The sequence below is a fragment of the Leucoraja erinacea genome, chromosome 4, assembly GCF_028641065.1.
Source record: "Leucoraja erinacea ecotype New England chromosome 4, Leri_hhj_1, whole genome shotgun sequence".
Taxonomy (NCBI): Eukaryota; Metazoa; Chordata; class Chondrichthyes; order Rajiformes; family Rajidae; genus Leucoraja; species Leucoraja erinaceus.
Window position 1 is genome coordinate 70,065,009 of NC_073380.1, and position 14,580 is coordinate 70,079,588.

A 14,580-nucleotide genomic window follows, 5' to 3' on the forward strand; every position below is an offset into this window, starting at 1 on the left:
GATTTTTTTTTAAGGCAATTCTGGTCTACTGTTTTTATTTTTGGTGAGCTAATGTTGTTAATTGGCGTACATATGTACTTCAAAAAGCCTTTTTATAAGATGCGACATAATAGACGACATCAAGATTGATGCCATGAAATAAAATGATACAGTTTCCCTGAAGGAAAACATAGGACCACTGCTTTGCATATATTATTGAGTTTGGGTTTGTGAGGAGGGAATAATAACTTCAAGGCAAAGGGTCCACTACAGTGTGGTCGAATGGGTGAATAAGTGGCCATTGAAGTTTAACACAAATTTTTAAAATATGGTAGAATGATGCTACAAAATGCTAATTTGGGTGCAACTGGAGAATAAGCGAGTTCGGTATTCCGACTGCGCATGCCCAGGTCATAGGTCACTCGTGATAAACTTTCTTGGTAACTGCTACATGAAAACAGACCTGCGTTTCATCTGTAGTCGGGATCAAACCCGGGTCCCTGTCCCCTCCCGAGTGTCCCATCCCTATCCGGGGGTGGCCGGAGATGTCTGGGGTGACGGACCACCGGCTTACAGCAGTGCTATATCCAGCTCATCTCTGCTTCAACTACTGAGGAACCCGTTCCCCGATGGGCCGGGGACCATCAGCTGCATCTCTCGCCTTATCCAGTGGCTGTCGGTTAACCCCATCAGTGCCGGCAAAAGCCGAGCACCTGTCATCAATGGGGATACACACAAAATGCTGCAGTAACTCAGCGGGTCAGGCAACATCTCTGGAGCAATGGGCCAGAAGTGATAAGAGATATTTTTAACACAGTTAGTGGTTAGTAATGCATTGCCAGATGTAGTTGCAGAGCAGATTTAATTACCGTGATCAAAAAGGTACAGTATTTGAAAAAAATAGTTTATAGGGCTCTGGGGTGAATGCGAAGAAGTGCGACCACATGAATGGCTCTTGCATGAAACCAGTATATATTCGATGGGCCAAATAGCTTCCTTTCATGTTGGAAGTCTTTTGTGATTGTGGACCAGGATTACATTGGATGGGACATATTTTATTATTTTCATAATGCACTGTGGGGCTCAAGACCCCATTTGCTATGTGTCGTTTACTTATATTTGCATCATCTATTATTTGAATATAAAGCTAACCAAGACATGATGTGAATATTGCGATATTTAAATAATAGTAGTACCCAAGGCTATAACGTTTGGTATATCGAATGGATATAAATTGTTTTTTATTGAAGAATTGATGTTGTTACGGACCTCCTGGACTTTGGTTGGCCATTTAGTGGTTATTCTGTGTAACGTTTTGGTTGGCCGTCTAGTGGTTACCTTTATGAAACCGTTTGGGGGTGGCCATCTTTTTAAGTTATTTTCTTCTACTTCTGTTAGTTTAGTAGACAAAATCCAGTGCCATCCTCATCTCTCTTAAGACGTAGACTAAATCTAGTGCCATTCTCATCTCTGTCAATCCCTTTTTATACTTTATTCCATTAAACTCTCAAAATACACAATTGCCTGTTCTTTTGGAGGGAGATGGATGGAGTGTTTAATTAAACTGAATAGCCGAACAGCCGGTGTTCAGTGAAGGCAGCACAGTGAAAAAACAGCTCTATCCAGGCTTTGGCAAGATGGAGGCTATGAACAAGGATGATGACTACAAAGAAACTGTTGCTCCGGAGGAAGGGCTAGAAATAAGATCAGTGGCATCTTTACCTTCATCAAATAAATCAGGATGCTCATCAGTAGCATCCAGTGCTAGCTTAGCCCTAGCCAAAGCCCGTGCTAAGGCAGGCGTAGCTAAAGCTAGAGCTTCTTAAAAGAGAACTTGATTTGAAGATGGAAAAGGCAAAACTGGACATCAAGCTAGAAGGTATAAAAGTTCAGAAAGAAGTAGAAGCTGCTCAAGCTGAGGTTGATGTTATGGAGGCAGCTGCTACACAACTGGGCCTACCTGCAGCATATTTCAAAGATAAGCAATTCCTTTCACAACCAGAGAGTTCACTGCAGTGAATATGTAGCACAACAATCAAAAGTAACCTTCAGAATAAATGAAGATGAGATTGATGCTACGTGTCACACAGACCAAACTTGTAAAGAACCTCACCTGAGCAGTCAAGAACAAGATGGGAAATCTCTAGTAGATCGGGTTTACTCTGAAGCTGAAAAGCGCTCCAGCTCTCCTTTCCGCAATGTGAGGCCGTCTTACAGCGGAGAGAGACAGCGCTCTAACTCTCCACGCCGAGATGCAAGGTCTTCCTATGGAAGAGATGACCAGCTTTCTAGTCGCCTAGTCAACATAAGATCATCCTACAGAGTAGACGACCAATCTTCCATAGTTCCACTCTACGACTCAACGGAGTATAGGAGGCACACAGAACATCACCTCTCCCCACCCCGTGCTAACAGATTTTCACCTGAATTGGACGATAGCCAACAATACAGCCATGTAGTCGAAAGTAGGTCGCAATCTAGAGGCAACGCAACAGGTAACACCTCCATAGCCGACCTCGCCAGATACTTAGCAAAGAGTCAGATTGTGTCTGCTGGTTTAACTAAATTAAATGATCAGCCAGACAGCTACCTAGCCCGGAAAGCCAGCTTTTTCAGCGCCACTGCAGGCCCTGGGACTAACAGCCAGTGAGGAGTTAGACCTACTTGTCAAATGGCTAGGAAAGGAGTCAAGTGGCCATGCTTCAAGAATGAGGTCCGTCAATGTGAATCATCCTCACGTAGGTCTCAATAGGGTCTGGGAAAGACTCGAAAAATGTTATGGCTCTCCTGAGGCCATCGAGGGAGTTCTATTCTCTAAGATAGAGAACTTCACAAAGATCACAAGTAAAGATTACATCAGACTTCGTGAACTTGGAGATTTGTTGATTGAGTTGGAATCAGCAAAACAAGATGGCTACTTACCAGGCCTTGGATATCTTGACACATCCAAAGGGGTGAGTCTCATCTTGGACAAACTGCCTTTCAACCTTCAAGAGAATTGGAGGACACAAGGGACACGTTACAAGAGAGAACACAAAGTCGCCTATCCTCCTTTCTCTTTCTTTGTAGACTTCGTCGTCAGAAAAGCCGATGACAGAAACTAACCTGGTTTCATCATCTCACCGCATCCCAAGGCCAACCATAAGAAAGAGCGGTCATATGGTAATCAGAGAACACCAGTTTCAGTACACAAAACCAATGTAGCATCCACAGACGTCAAGTCTAAGCCAGACAACAGAAGCAAGACGACAATCGTTCCAGATAAAGAATGTCCCATTCATCACAGACCTCATCCTTTGAAGAAATGTAAACGCTTCAGACACATGTTGTTGGGTGACCGTAAGAACTTCCTCAAGGAGGATTCTATATGTTTTCGCCGCTGCGGTTCGACCACTCACCAAGCCAAGGATTGTGACGTGTCCGTCAAATGTACTGAGTGCAGCAGCGACAGACACCTAGCATCCCTCCATCCAGGTCCAGCTCCACAGCCATCCGAGCCACCCTCCTCACAGCACGGCGGGGAGGAAGAAGATGCACCTCAGCCGGAGATCACGTCCACATGTACAGAGATATGTAGTGGAGACTTCAGAGGTAAATCTTGCTCAAAAATATGCCTCGTAAACGTCTATCCTTATGGTTGCAAGCCAGAAGCCAGGAAGATGTATGCCATCTTAGACGATCAAAGTAACATGTCATTGGCCAAGTCAGAATACTTTGACATGTTTAACATCCAGGGGCCTGCAGCTCCCTATACCCTAACAACATGTGCTGGGGTAGTCGAAACAGCTGGCAGAAGAGCTCATGGCTACATTGTGGAGTCTGCAGATGGAAAAACAAGCCTCCCTCTCCCTACTTTGATTGAATGCAACCAAGTTCCTAATAACAGGAACGAAATCCCAACTCCTGAAGCGGCTTACCATCATGCTCACCTGCGGTCCATTGCAGAAGAAACACCACCACTGGATCCTGACGCGGACATCCTTCTGCTGCTAGGAAGAGATATTCTGCAAGTCCACAAAGTCCGCAGACAGTACAATGGGCCCAACAATGCTCCTTATGCACAGAAACAGGATCTGGGCTGGGTCATCATAGGCAATGTGTGCCTCAGCAGAGCCCACCAGCCTGCTACAGTCAGTGCCTTGAAGACCTGCATTTTGGGAAATGGACGTCCATGTCATCTGAGCCCATGAGAGAGCCACATCAAAGTAAAGGAGAACTACAGTCTTCAGAACCGGTCGGTCTACAATCTCTTCCTCATGGTTTCCAATGCATAACCTGTTAGTGAGACCCGAGGAAGACAGCTTGGGTCAGACAGTTTTCCATCAACAAGAGAACGACAACCAGCTTGCACCATCTATTGAGGATATGCTCTTCCTGCAGATTATGGAAGAAGAGTTCTTTAAAGATAGCAGTAACAGTTGGATTGCCCCCCCTACCGTTCCGCAAACCTCGGAGATCGCTACCTAATAACAGAGAGTACGCCTACGGTAGATTGAAGACACTCCGGCGCAATCTGGAAAAGAAACCAGAAATGAAAACACACTTGGTGGAGTTCATGCAAAACATATTTGACAGCAACCATGCAGAGAGAGCACCAGCACTCGAAGAAGGCAAATAATGCTGGTATCTTCCCATATTTGGAGTATACCATCCCCAGAAACCTGGAAAGATCCGTGTGGTTTTCGACTCCAGTGCACAATATGATGGTGTCTCCCTGAATGATGTGCTGCTATTTGCACCAGATCTTAACAACAGCCTGTCAGGTGTACTCCTGAGGTTCAGACGAGAACAAGTGGCCATCATGGCAGACATACAACAGATGTTCCACTGTTTCCTGGTACGAGAAGATTGGAGAGATATCTGGCGCTTTCTGTGGTACCGTGACAATAACTTGGACAATGAAATTGTTGACTACCGCATGAGAGTCCACGTCTTCGGAAACAGCCCATCCCCAGCAGTAGCCATCTTCGGGCTGAGGAAGGCTGCAAGAGTAAAAGAGAAGGACTTCGATAGTGATGTGAGACGCTTCATCGAGAGAGATTTCTATGTGGATGATGCACTGAAATCACTCCCTACAGTGGCAGAAGCCATCAGCCTCCTGAAACATGCACAGGAAATGTTGGCACTCTCCAAACTTAGGCTTCACAAAATAGCCTCGAACAAGAAGGATGCACTGGATGCCTTTCCTGCAAGCGACCGAGCCAAAGACCTCAAAGACTTAGATCTTTCAGTGGATAACCTACCTATTCAACAAAGCCTTGGCGTGAGTTGGAACATCACGTCAGACACATTCATATGCCATGTTCCTGAAAGTCAAAAGACTGGTCGCAGAACTAGGATGGAGAGAGGGCAAGCAATGGTTATTTGAAATTAGAGAAGTCAATATTTATACCACTGGGTTGTAAGCTGCCCAGGCAAAATATGAGGTGCTGTTCCTCCATTTTGCATTGGGCCTCACTTTGACAGTGGAGGCCAGGATCAGAATGGGAGGGGCAGTTGAAGTGTTTAGCAATCGGGAGATCATGTGGGTTTAGGCCGACTGAGCAGAGGTACTCAGCAAAACGATCACTAAGCCCACGTTTGATCTCGTCGATATATAGGAGTGTACTGGAACAGTGGATACAGTAGATGAGGTTGGAAAAGGTGCAAGTAAACCCCTGCCTCATCTGAAAATTAACTTTGTTACTTTCCATGACTGGAATGATTTTATATCCTGTAATATCAACAGAAACAGTTCTTGCATATGCACATTTGGTGAACTTAATCAATTTTATGTCTTCCACAATCTGCAAATATAAGGATTGAATGGTGTGGATTTTTCTTTTAAGAAATTTGCCCTGCTGAAACGCAGTCAAATTAAAGTCTGAAGATGGGTCTCGACCCGAAACGTCACCCATTCCTTCTCTCCAGAGATGCTGCCTCTCCCGCTGAGTTACTCCAGCATTTTGTGTCTAACTTCGATTTAAACCAGAATCTGCAGTTCTTTCCTACACACTTGTATTTACATAATGACTTTCATATCTTTTTCAAAATGTCTCAAACATACTTTGTGCATAAGTAAGTACTTCACAATTGTCACAACTATTAGAATGAATACAGCAAACTTCATTTAATGGGGAGGTTACCAGATAATTTGTTTTGAAGGTCATTGTTGGTTAGAATATTTGTGGTAACTCCACTGTTTTTCTTTGTAAATGATCCCATGTTATTATTTCAGTCACCCAAGAGAGCTGCTGGGAATCCTGGTTTAATATTTCTTCTGAAATTAAATTTTTTTCTTGTGATGGAATTTTCTTCTTAGTATTGCATGTTTTTTTCTTCTGATCTGAAAGGAAAAATAAATATTTATAACACAGAAGAGAGCCATTCAGCCTACTCTTTATGCTAGCTGTAGTTGATTTATCTTATCAAATTCCCACTTTGCAACTCTTCGTCTATAGTGCAGAGGTTACAGCAATTCAAATGGAAATCCAAGTATTCTGGAACAGGCCTGAACAGTATTCCTATCTGCTGATTTGCCTCCCTTAACTTTTCCAGAAAATCTTTCTATTTTTCCTTTATAAGAATGCCATGTATCAGACATGGATTTACCCACACATATAGTCACTCCAGGTGTTCTCCCAATACAATTTTGTTTTTAGTTTTGGAGGTAAGGCGTGGAAACAGGTCTTTTGGTCCTCAGAGTCTGCACTGACCAGCGATCGCCCATACATTTTGAGTGAGGGTAAAGAGGAGATTGTGGGGGGCCTTGATGAGAATCTTTGTTTTTTCTCTAGTCACAGGCGAGGTCTCAGAGAACTGGAGAGTTGCCAGTGTTGTTCCTTTTGTATAAGAAAGGAAGTACAGGTGCACAACCTTTTTTCCTGAAACCGAAAAACTCCGAAAACCGGCCATTTTTTCCAGGATGTCGTCTGCACACCAAAGCTCGCGTTTGGCGCCAAACTTGACCCAAAACGACCCACGGTCAACCCAGGTCTGTACTACTGTAGCGGCTGCCAAATCATTGCTTAAATGTTAGTCAGTTGCGGCCCCAACACCGAGCCCTGCGGTACCACTCGCCACTGCCTGCCATTCTGAAAAGGACCCGTTCACTCCTACTCTTTGCTTCCGGTCTGCCAACCAATTTTCTATCCATGTCAACACCTTACCCCCAATACCATGTGCTCTAATTTTAGTCACCAGTCTCCTGTGCGGGACCTTATCAAAGGCTTTCTGAAAGTCTAGATACACTACATCCACTGGCACCCCTTCATCCATTTTACTTGTCACATCCTCAAAAAAATTCCAGATGATTAGTCGAGCATGATTTCCCTTTCATAAATCCATGTTGACTTGGATTAATCCTTTTACTGCTATCCAAATGCCCCATTATTACCTCTTTAGTAATTGACTGCAGCATCTTTCCCACCACCGAAGTCGGGCTAACTGGTCTGTAATCCCCCGTCTTCTCTCGCTACTTTCTTGAAAAGTGGGATAACATTAGCAATCCTCCAATCCACAGGAACTGATCCTGAATCTATTGAACATTGGAAAATGATCACCAATGCACCCACTATTTCTAGAGCCGCCTCCCTGAGGACACTTTGTATAAAAATAATATAATTAATATAGTTGTGAGTGTGTTTTTTGAATGAGACTGCCGCAGAGGTCCGGCTCCTGAACCAGCCTAATTAATGGGTGATGGCAGTTCCTGTGGGTTTCCCCATTTATTAAACCCTACTGACTGCCAGTGTGCAGAGTGGGGGTCATGGCAGTAGTGGGACTGGGGCAGTGCCAAGTTGGGGGAAGGCAAAGCATCTTCGACTGAGAGGAAAATGCCTAACCCTAACTCGCCCCCCCTTCCAGAGCTGCCCACGGCTGGAGCTAGAGCCGCTTTTGGACCGGCTGTGGGCTCTTTATGTGTGGCCGCTCAGCGCGTCCACTTCGGCCAGCATGCCCTTCTGGATCATCATGGTGATGATGGTGGCGAGCACGCTGCCCGGTCCGTCTTCAGCACCCCCATAACGCCGGCTCAGTCTGACCGCTCGCTCGCTGCAACGCTGGCCGGCCGACAGCCCGACCGATCCTTCACAGCACTAACCGACAGCCCGACCGATCCTTCACAGAACTCACCGGCCTACTGACAGCCCGACCGACCGAATGACTGACTGAATGACTATAATCATAATCCTAACCCTAGCTCTACATTTTTATTTATCATTTTTATTTAACAGTTCACATCATAACTTTACAAAGATAAATCAATTGTAAAACAAAATTATCAGCTAGGTTAGCATTACCTTTATTCCTTCGAATCCTTGCTATTGTTTTAATGTAATTTGGAGATAGCCATGATTCCAGAGTGCTCGCTGCCTAGCTACCATGAAACAAAGCGCGTGTTTGGTCTATTGGTGTCCGGCGCAATGTCAAAAGTGCATTGATTGGATAATTACTACTTTTTCCTCATATTTAAAAAAATATGTGCAGGTTTTGTTCTTGAAGACTTTCAGGTATAATGTTTTTACACAATATGTTAAAAATTCAGGTAGTTACGTGATCTGGGTCACAAACTTAAACGAGAAAGCACCTTGGCCCATAGCCTACATGGATACGTGACATTTTGGATATAATCAACTTTGTTTCATGTTCCAAATTAGTATCCAGTGTATTCCATGAGTAATGCACTTATTGGATTTGCCCAATTTCATTACATGCAAGCTATCCATTGATAGCTAGTACTCTGTTAATACTTCTGAGGGAATAATGGTTATGTAAGTGAATTATAAATGTGAGAACTAGAAACTGAAGATGTTCAATTGCCTTGAAAAAGCTATTGGAAAAATTATACGTCTTATTGCCCAATTACCATTTTTTTGTGTGTTGCTTTCTTTCTATTCCAAATGTTTGATTGCTTCATAATATACATTATCCCATTATATGTTTTCGTTCAAGTGTGAACACCAAAATGAGGTAGCAAAAAATGGTCATTAGTGAGTAGATATCATTTCTGGCGACTGAGTTTGAATTGAGGCTAAATGAATGAAGGGAATATTTGACGTATCAAAAGAGTCCCAATCAGTCTGATAATATTTATTATTTTTATGGATAATGGCTTGTGCATTACTCATCTATACATTAGCAATCTAATATTGTTTGATGAACAAAATGATTTGCACAGATGTAAGAAATCACATTATTGGGTAAAATAAATTGGATTGAAAGTGTACAATAATCTAGTCAAAATGCAGCCGTGTTATTCTCCATTGATCATTCTACTTTATTATAGTCAAGAGAAAGAATTCTTCAAAAAAATTGATAAACGTAATTTGTTTTTGAATTGTTTAAAATCCAGAATGGTTTGTTTTTCCAGGAACCTATGCTTGCATCTGGATCAACAGACGAGTTGTACGGTGAATATAAAAGTGAACGAAATGAAATTTCCTATTGCTATCAACTACTTCAAGAATTGAATGAACAGCGTCAGCAAGGAATTTTGTGTGATGTCAACATTGTGGTGAAGGGTCAGGTTTTCAAAGCCCATAAGAACATACTAGTTGCAAGCAGCCGTTATTTTAAGACGCTGTATTGCTATACTCCAAATGAGAGCTGTGACCAAGTTACAGTAACTCATCTTGATGTTGTTGCTGTACAAGGTTTCACAGTCATTCTAGATTTCATGTACTCTGGTCATTTGGTTTTAACCAGCCAAAATGTCATTGAAGTTATGTCTGTAGCAAGCTATCTGCAAATGACTGACATTGTCCAAGCTTGCCGTGGTTTTATAAAGGAAGCCCTCAACATCAGTACAAAATCTAATGCTGCAGAAAAAATCATAGTGCAGTATGAGAAGGTAAAAACGTCCAACCCATCCCTTAGAGACAATACAGTAGCCATGTTGAAACATGAGCACAGCAGCCCTTGGGTGGTCAAATCTACAAGTACGATGAATAGTTGTGCAACAGGTGGTTTGCATGAAGAAAGAATAAAGTATGAAATGGAGGGCTATGGCTTAGATATGGGTTCAGTAATGCACCAGGATGAGAGCTACCATCTTAATGATGCAACCTGGAGTCAAGAAAACTTTACAGATTATGGTGGAAAAGATCTGCAGATGGGGCTATCTCAAGATCAAAGTGCTGCTTTTTCTTGGGGAACTTTGGGAAAATTAATGTTGCAGCAAGCAGTGCCACGGAGTGGACGAAGGAAAAACCACATAACTAGAAGAATCGTATACAATGTTGCACCAAAAGTTGAAGAAGGAGCTGGAGAAAACTTAATGATGCAACCTCCCATGGCATTCTCCGAGGATGGATTGCAGGAAATTCCTGTAGACCCTTTCTCAGGTACTATTATATGTCAATTATGCGAGTATCACAATGTTGTAAGTTACAGTTGTGTTATTAAAGCATCTATATGTTAGAAGGTTTATGCACTTTGGTGCAGCAATGAAGAAATGGTGCTCACAGAGAAGTCTTTTTTTAAGGTAGTGTTAAATTAAGATTAAGATCAGCATTAAGGTAAATTGTTTTTTTGATCATTGTAATCTTGTGGGTCCTCGTATACAAATTAACTGCAGCATTTCCCACATTACATTTAATTTGTTGGAACGTGCTTTGGTTCCTCCTGAAATTGTTGAAGATGTTACGTTAGTGCAAATTTCTTATTCTCATTAATTCTAGAAGTGAATTCCCAACTTCATGTATTATAATGAAGTTTATTGCGTTTTTAAAGAGGATAAAAATTGTCCCTCAGAATCCTACTAAAATCTTGCCCCTTTCACCAAAAACCTATGCCTCTTAGAAATATAGAAGATAGGTGCAGGAGGCCGCCATTCGGCCCTTCGAGCCCGCACCGCCATTCATTGTGATCATGACTGATCGACCCAATCAATAACCCGTGCCTGCCTTCTCCCCATATCCCTTGATTCCACTAGCCCCTCGAGCTCTATCTAACTCTCTCTTAAATCCATCCAGTGATTTGGCCTCCACTGCCCACTGTGGCAGGGAATTCCACAAATTCACAACTCTGGGTGAAAATGTTTTTTCTCACCTCAGTCTTAAATGGACTCCCCTTTATTCTAAGACTGTGGCCCCCTGGTTCTGCACTCGCCCAACATTGGGAACATTTTTCCTGCATCTAGCATGTCATGTCCTTTTATAATTTTATAAGTTTCTATAAGATTCCCCCTCATCCTTCGAAACTCCAGTGAATACAAGCTTAGTCTATTCAATCTTTCCTCATGTGACAGTCCCGCCATCCCAGGGATCAATCTCGTGAACCTACGCTGCACTGCCTCAATCACAAGGATGTCCTTCCTCAAATTAGGAGACCAGAACTGTACACAATACTCCAGATGTGGTCTTAATTGAATTGAATAACTTTAATAATCCTTTACAGGAAATTACAGTGCCACAACAGCTTCAAGCCAGACATAACACCACACATTACCTCAGATAGCTTCCATACTTAATAAGTTAAAATACAATGAATGAATACTAAAAAAATCCAAAATTATTTTTGTGCATTATAAAACCTTATAGCAGCTGGTATACAAGACTTGCTATATCTCTCAGTTTTGCACATTGGTACAATCAGTCTCTGACTGAAGATGCTGCTCTTGATCACCTTCAGGGCGTGGAGTGGGTGAGTGGGGTTGGTCATTATTGAACCTAGTTTGTTCAGAGTTCTGGCCTCTGCCACCTGCTGGACCGTTAGTTGCTCAGCCCCGACCACTGAGCCGGCCTTCCTGATCAGCTTGTCCAGTCTGTTTTTGTCCGCTATGCGGGCGCCTTCTCTCCAACAGGCCACAGCAAAAAACAGAGCACTGGCCACCACTGAATGGTAGACACTGCACAGTAGGGGTTGACAGATGTTGAATGACCTTAGCCTCCTTAAGAAATACAGTCGACTTTGTCCCTTCCTGTACACCGCCTCCATATGATTCTTCCAGTCCAGCTCACTGTCAAGCTGCACACCAAGGTACCTGTGGTTGGCGACCACCTCCACCTCAGTGCCCCTGATGGTGATTGGTGTTGGTTGAATCCTCCTCCTCCCCCTCCTGAAATCCACAACTATCTCCTTCGTTTTTGTGGTGTTGAGATGGAGGTTATTGTGTGCACTCCACTCCACAAAGTTGTTAATTGTGTCTCTATACTCCTCCTCATTGCCCCCTTTGATGAGGCCGACAACAGCTGTGTCATCTGAAAATTTCTGCAAAAAGCAGCTGTTGGTGTTATATTGGCAATCCGCTGTGTAGATGGTGAACAGGAATGGAGCCAGCACAGTTCCTTGTGGAGCCCCTGTGCTGCTCAGGATGGTGCTTGAGACATTGTTCTGTAGGCGCACGTACTGTGGTCTGAGGAAAACGTAATCCAAACACCATAGTACCAGTAATGGATCCACCTTCATCTTCTCCATCTTCTCCCCTAGCAGTCGGGGCTGAATTGTGTTAAAGGCGCTTGAGAAGTCAAAGAATGTAATTCTTACAGATGCATCAGGGATGTCCAGATGTGTGTACGCCCTCTGCAGCATGTAAATAAGGGCATCATCGACACTGATGTTGGGCTGATATGCAAACTGTAAAGGATCCATTTGAGTTGACACACTAGTCCTGATGTAGGAGAGGACAAGTCTCTCAAATGTCTTCATAATATGTGAAGTGAGCGCTACTGGTCTGTAGTCATTGTGGTGAGTGGGATGGGTCTTATTTGGCACAGGTACCAGGCAAGATGTTTTCCACAGCCTTGGGACCTTCTGTAGACGCAAGCTGTTAGAATACCACACAGCTCTGAAGAGCAAGTCTTCAGTAGCCTTGGGCTGGTGTCATCGGGCCCCACTGCTTTCCCTGGCTTCAGTCTGTCCAGCATCATCTTGACCTGAGCAGTTATGAAGAGTCATAGGTGGGGCTGCTGGTGGAGTAGGAGGTGGGAAGAGGGGACTCCGTGCAGGTGACATCTCAGGAGTGTTGGAGAGAGGGAGGGGAGGTGGAGAGGAAGCAGCAATGGTCAGCAGACCAGGTGGGGGAGGCTAGGATGGTGTGGGGCAGTCAAATCTGTTGAAAAATCTGTTCAGATCATCAGCCAGACTCTGATCGCCATCAGGCAGTGTACCGCCCTTCTGCTTCATACCCGTGATCTTTTGCATTCCAGCCCATACCTGCTTCACTCCATCTTGCTGCAGCTGTTGTTCTAGTTTGAGTCTATATGCTTCTTTCCCCTCCTTAATCCTCACCTTCAGTTCCTTTTGAAGTTCTTTGATTTTATTCCTGTCGCCCTCCCTGAAAGCCTTTTTCTTCTCATTTAGTAAGGCCTTCAGGCTGCTGGTAATCCATGGTTTGTTATTAGGGTAGCAACGAATTACCCTGGATGGCATGATGTCATCATAACAGAAATTGATGTAATGGGTAATGCATTCTGTTAGGCCGTCAATGTCTTCCCCATACTCCTCACAGAACACATCCCAATCTGTTGTCTCAAAACAGCACCTCAGGGCTTCGTCAGCCTCAGGATACCAGTCTCTTGATGTTCTGGTGGTGACAGGCAGCCTCTTAGCAGCTGGGGTGTAGGAGGGAGAGAGATGTACCCTGGGCCATGACCCCACTGACGAGCACCAGGCCACCATCTCCAGCATCATCACCAACTTCATCCACTCCAATGCCCTACCCGACCGAGCCTCCAACCTCATCGTTCCCCAGCCCCGCACAGCCCGATTTTACCTTCTCCCTAAAATCCACAAACCTGACTGTCCCGGAAGACCCATTGTCTCCGCCTGTTCGTGCCCCACCGAACTCATTTCCAAATACCTTGACTCCATCCTATCACCCTTGGTTAAATCCCTCCCTACCTATGTTCAAGACACCTCAGACACTCTCCGTCATCTCCGCGCATTCAATTCTCTAGGCCCTCACCCCCTCATCTTCACCATGGACGTCCAATCACTCTACACCTCCATCCCCCACCACGATGGTCTCATAGCCCTCCGGTTCTTCCTCGACCAGAGAAGCAACCTATACCCAGCCACTGACACTCTCCTCCGCCTAGCGGAGCTGGTCCTTACCCTCAATAACTTCACGTTCGACTCCTCCCATTTCCTCCAAATACAAGGCGTAGCTATGGGCACACGCATGGGCCCCAGCTATGCCTGCCTATTTGTAGGTTACGTCGAGCAATCCTTGTTCAATACATACCAGGGCCCCATCCCCGACCTCTACCTCCGCTACATCGACGACTGCTTTGGTGCCACCTCCTGCACCCGCACACAACTGACTGACTTCATCCACTTCACCACTAACTTCCATCCGGCACTCAAATACACCTGGACCATTTCCGACACTTCCCTACCATTCCTTGACCTCACTATCTCCATTGCAGGTGATAGACTTCTGACCGACATACACTATAAACCCACTGACTCCCATGGCTATCTGGACTACACTTCTTTCCACCCTGCTTCCTGTAAGGACTCCATCCCCTACTCCCAATTCCTCCGTCTACGCCGCATCTGCTCCACGGATGAGGCGTTCCACACCAGGACATCTGAAATGTCCTCACTATTCAGGGAACGGGGGTTCCCCTCCTCCACCATAAATGAGGCTCACACCAGGGTCTCTTCCATACCCCGCAA

The 14,580-nt window shown here is 44.4% G+C and overlaps 1 protein-coding gene across 1 annotated transcript in view; it reads left to right on the forward strand.

The window, feature by feature from the left end:
• The window catches only part of zbtb10 (zinc finger and BTB domain containing 10), a 53,516-nt gene that overhangs the window by 8,861 nt on the left and 30,075 nt on the right, over positions 1 to 14,580 (forward strand). The window contains exon 2 of the mRNA XM_055634551.1: positions 9,329 to 10,301. Within this exon, the coding sequence (XP_055490526.1) occupies positions 9,329 to 10,301 (973 nt within the window). The remainder of the gene's footprint in view (positions 1 to 9,328; positions 10,302 to 14,580) is intronic.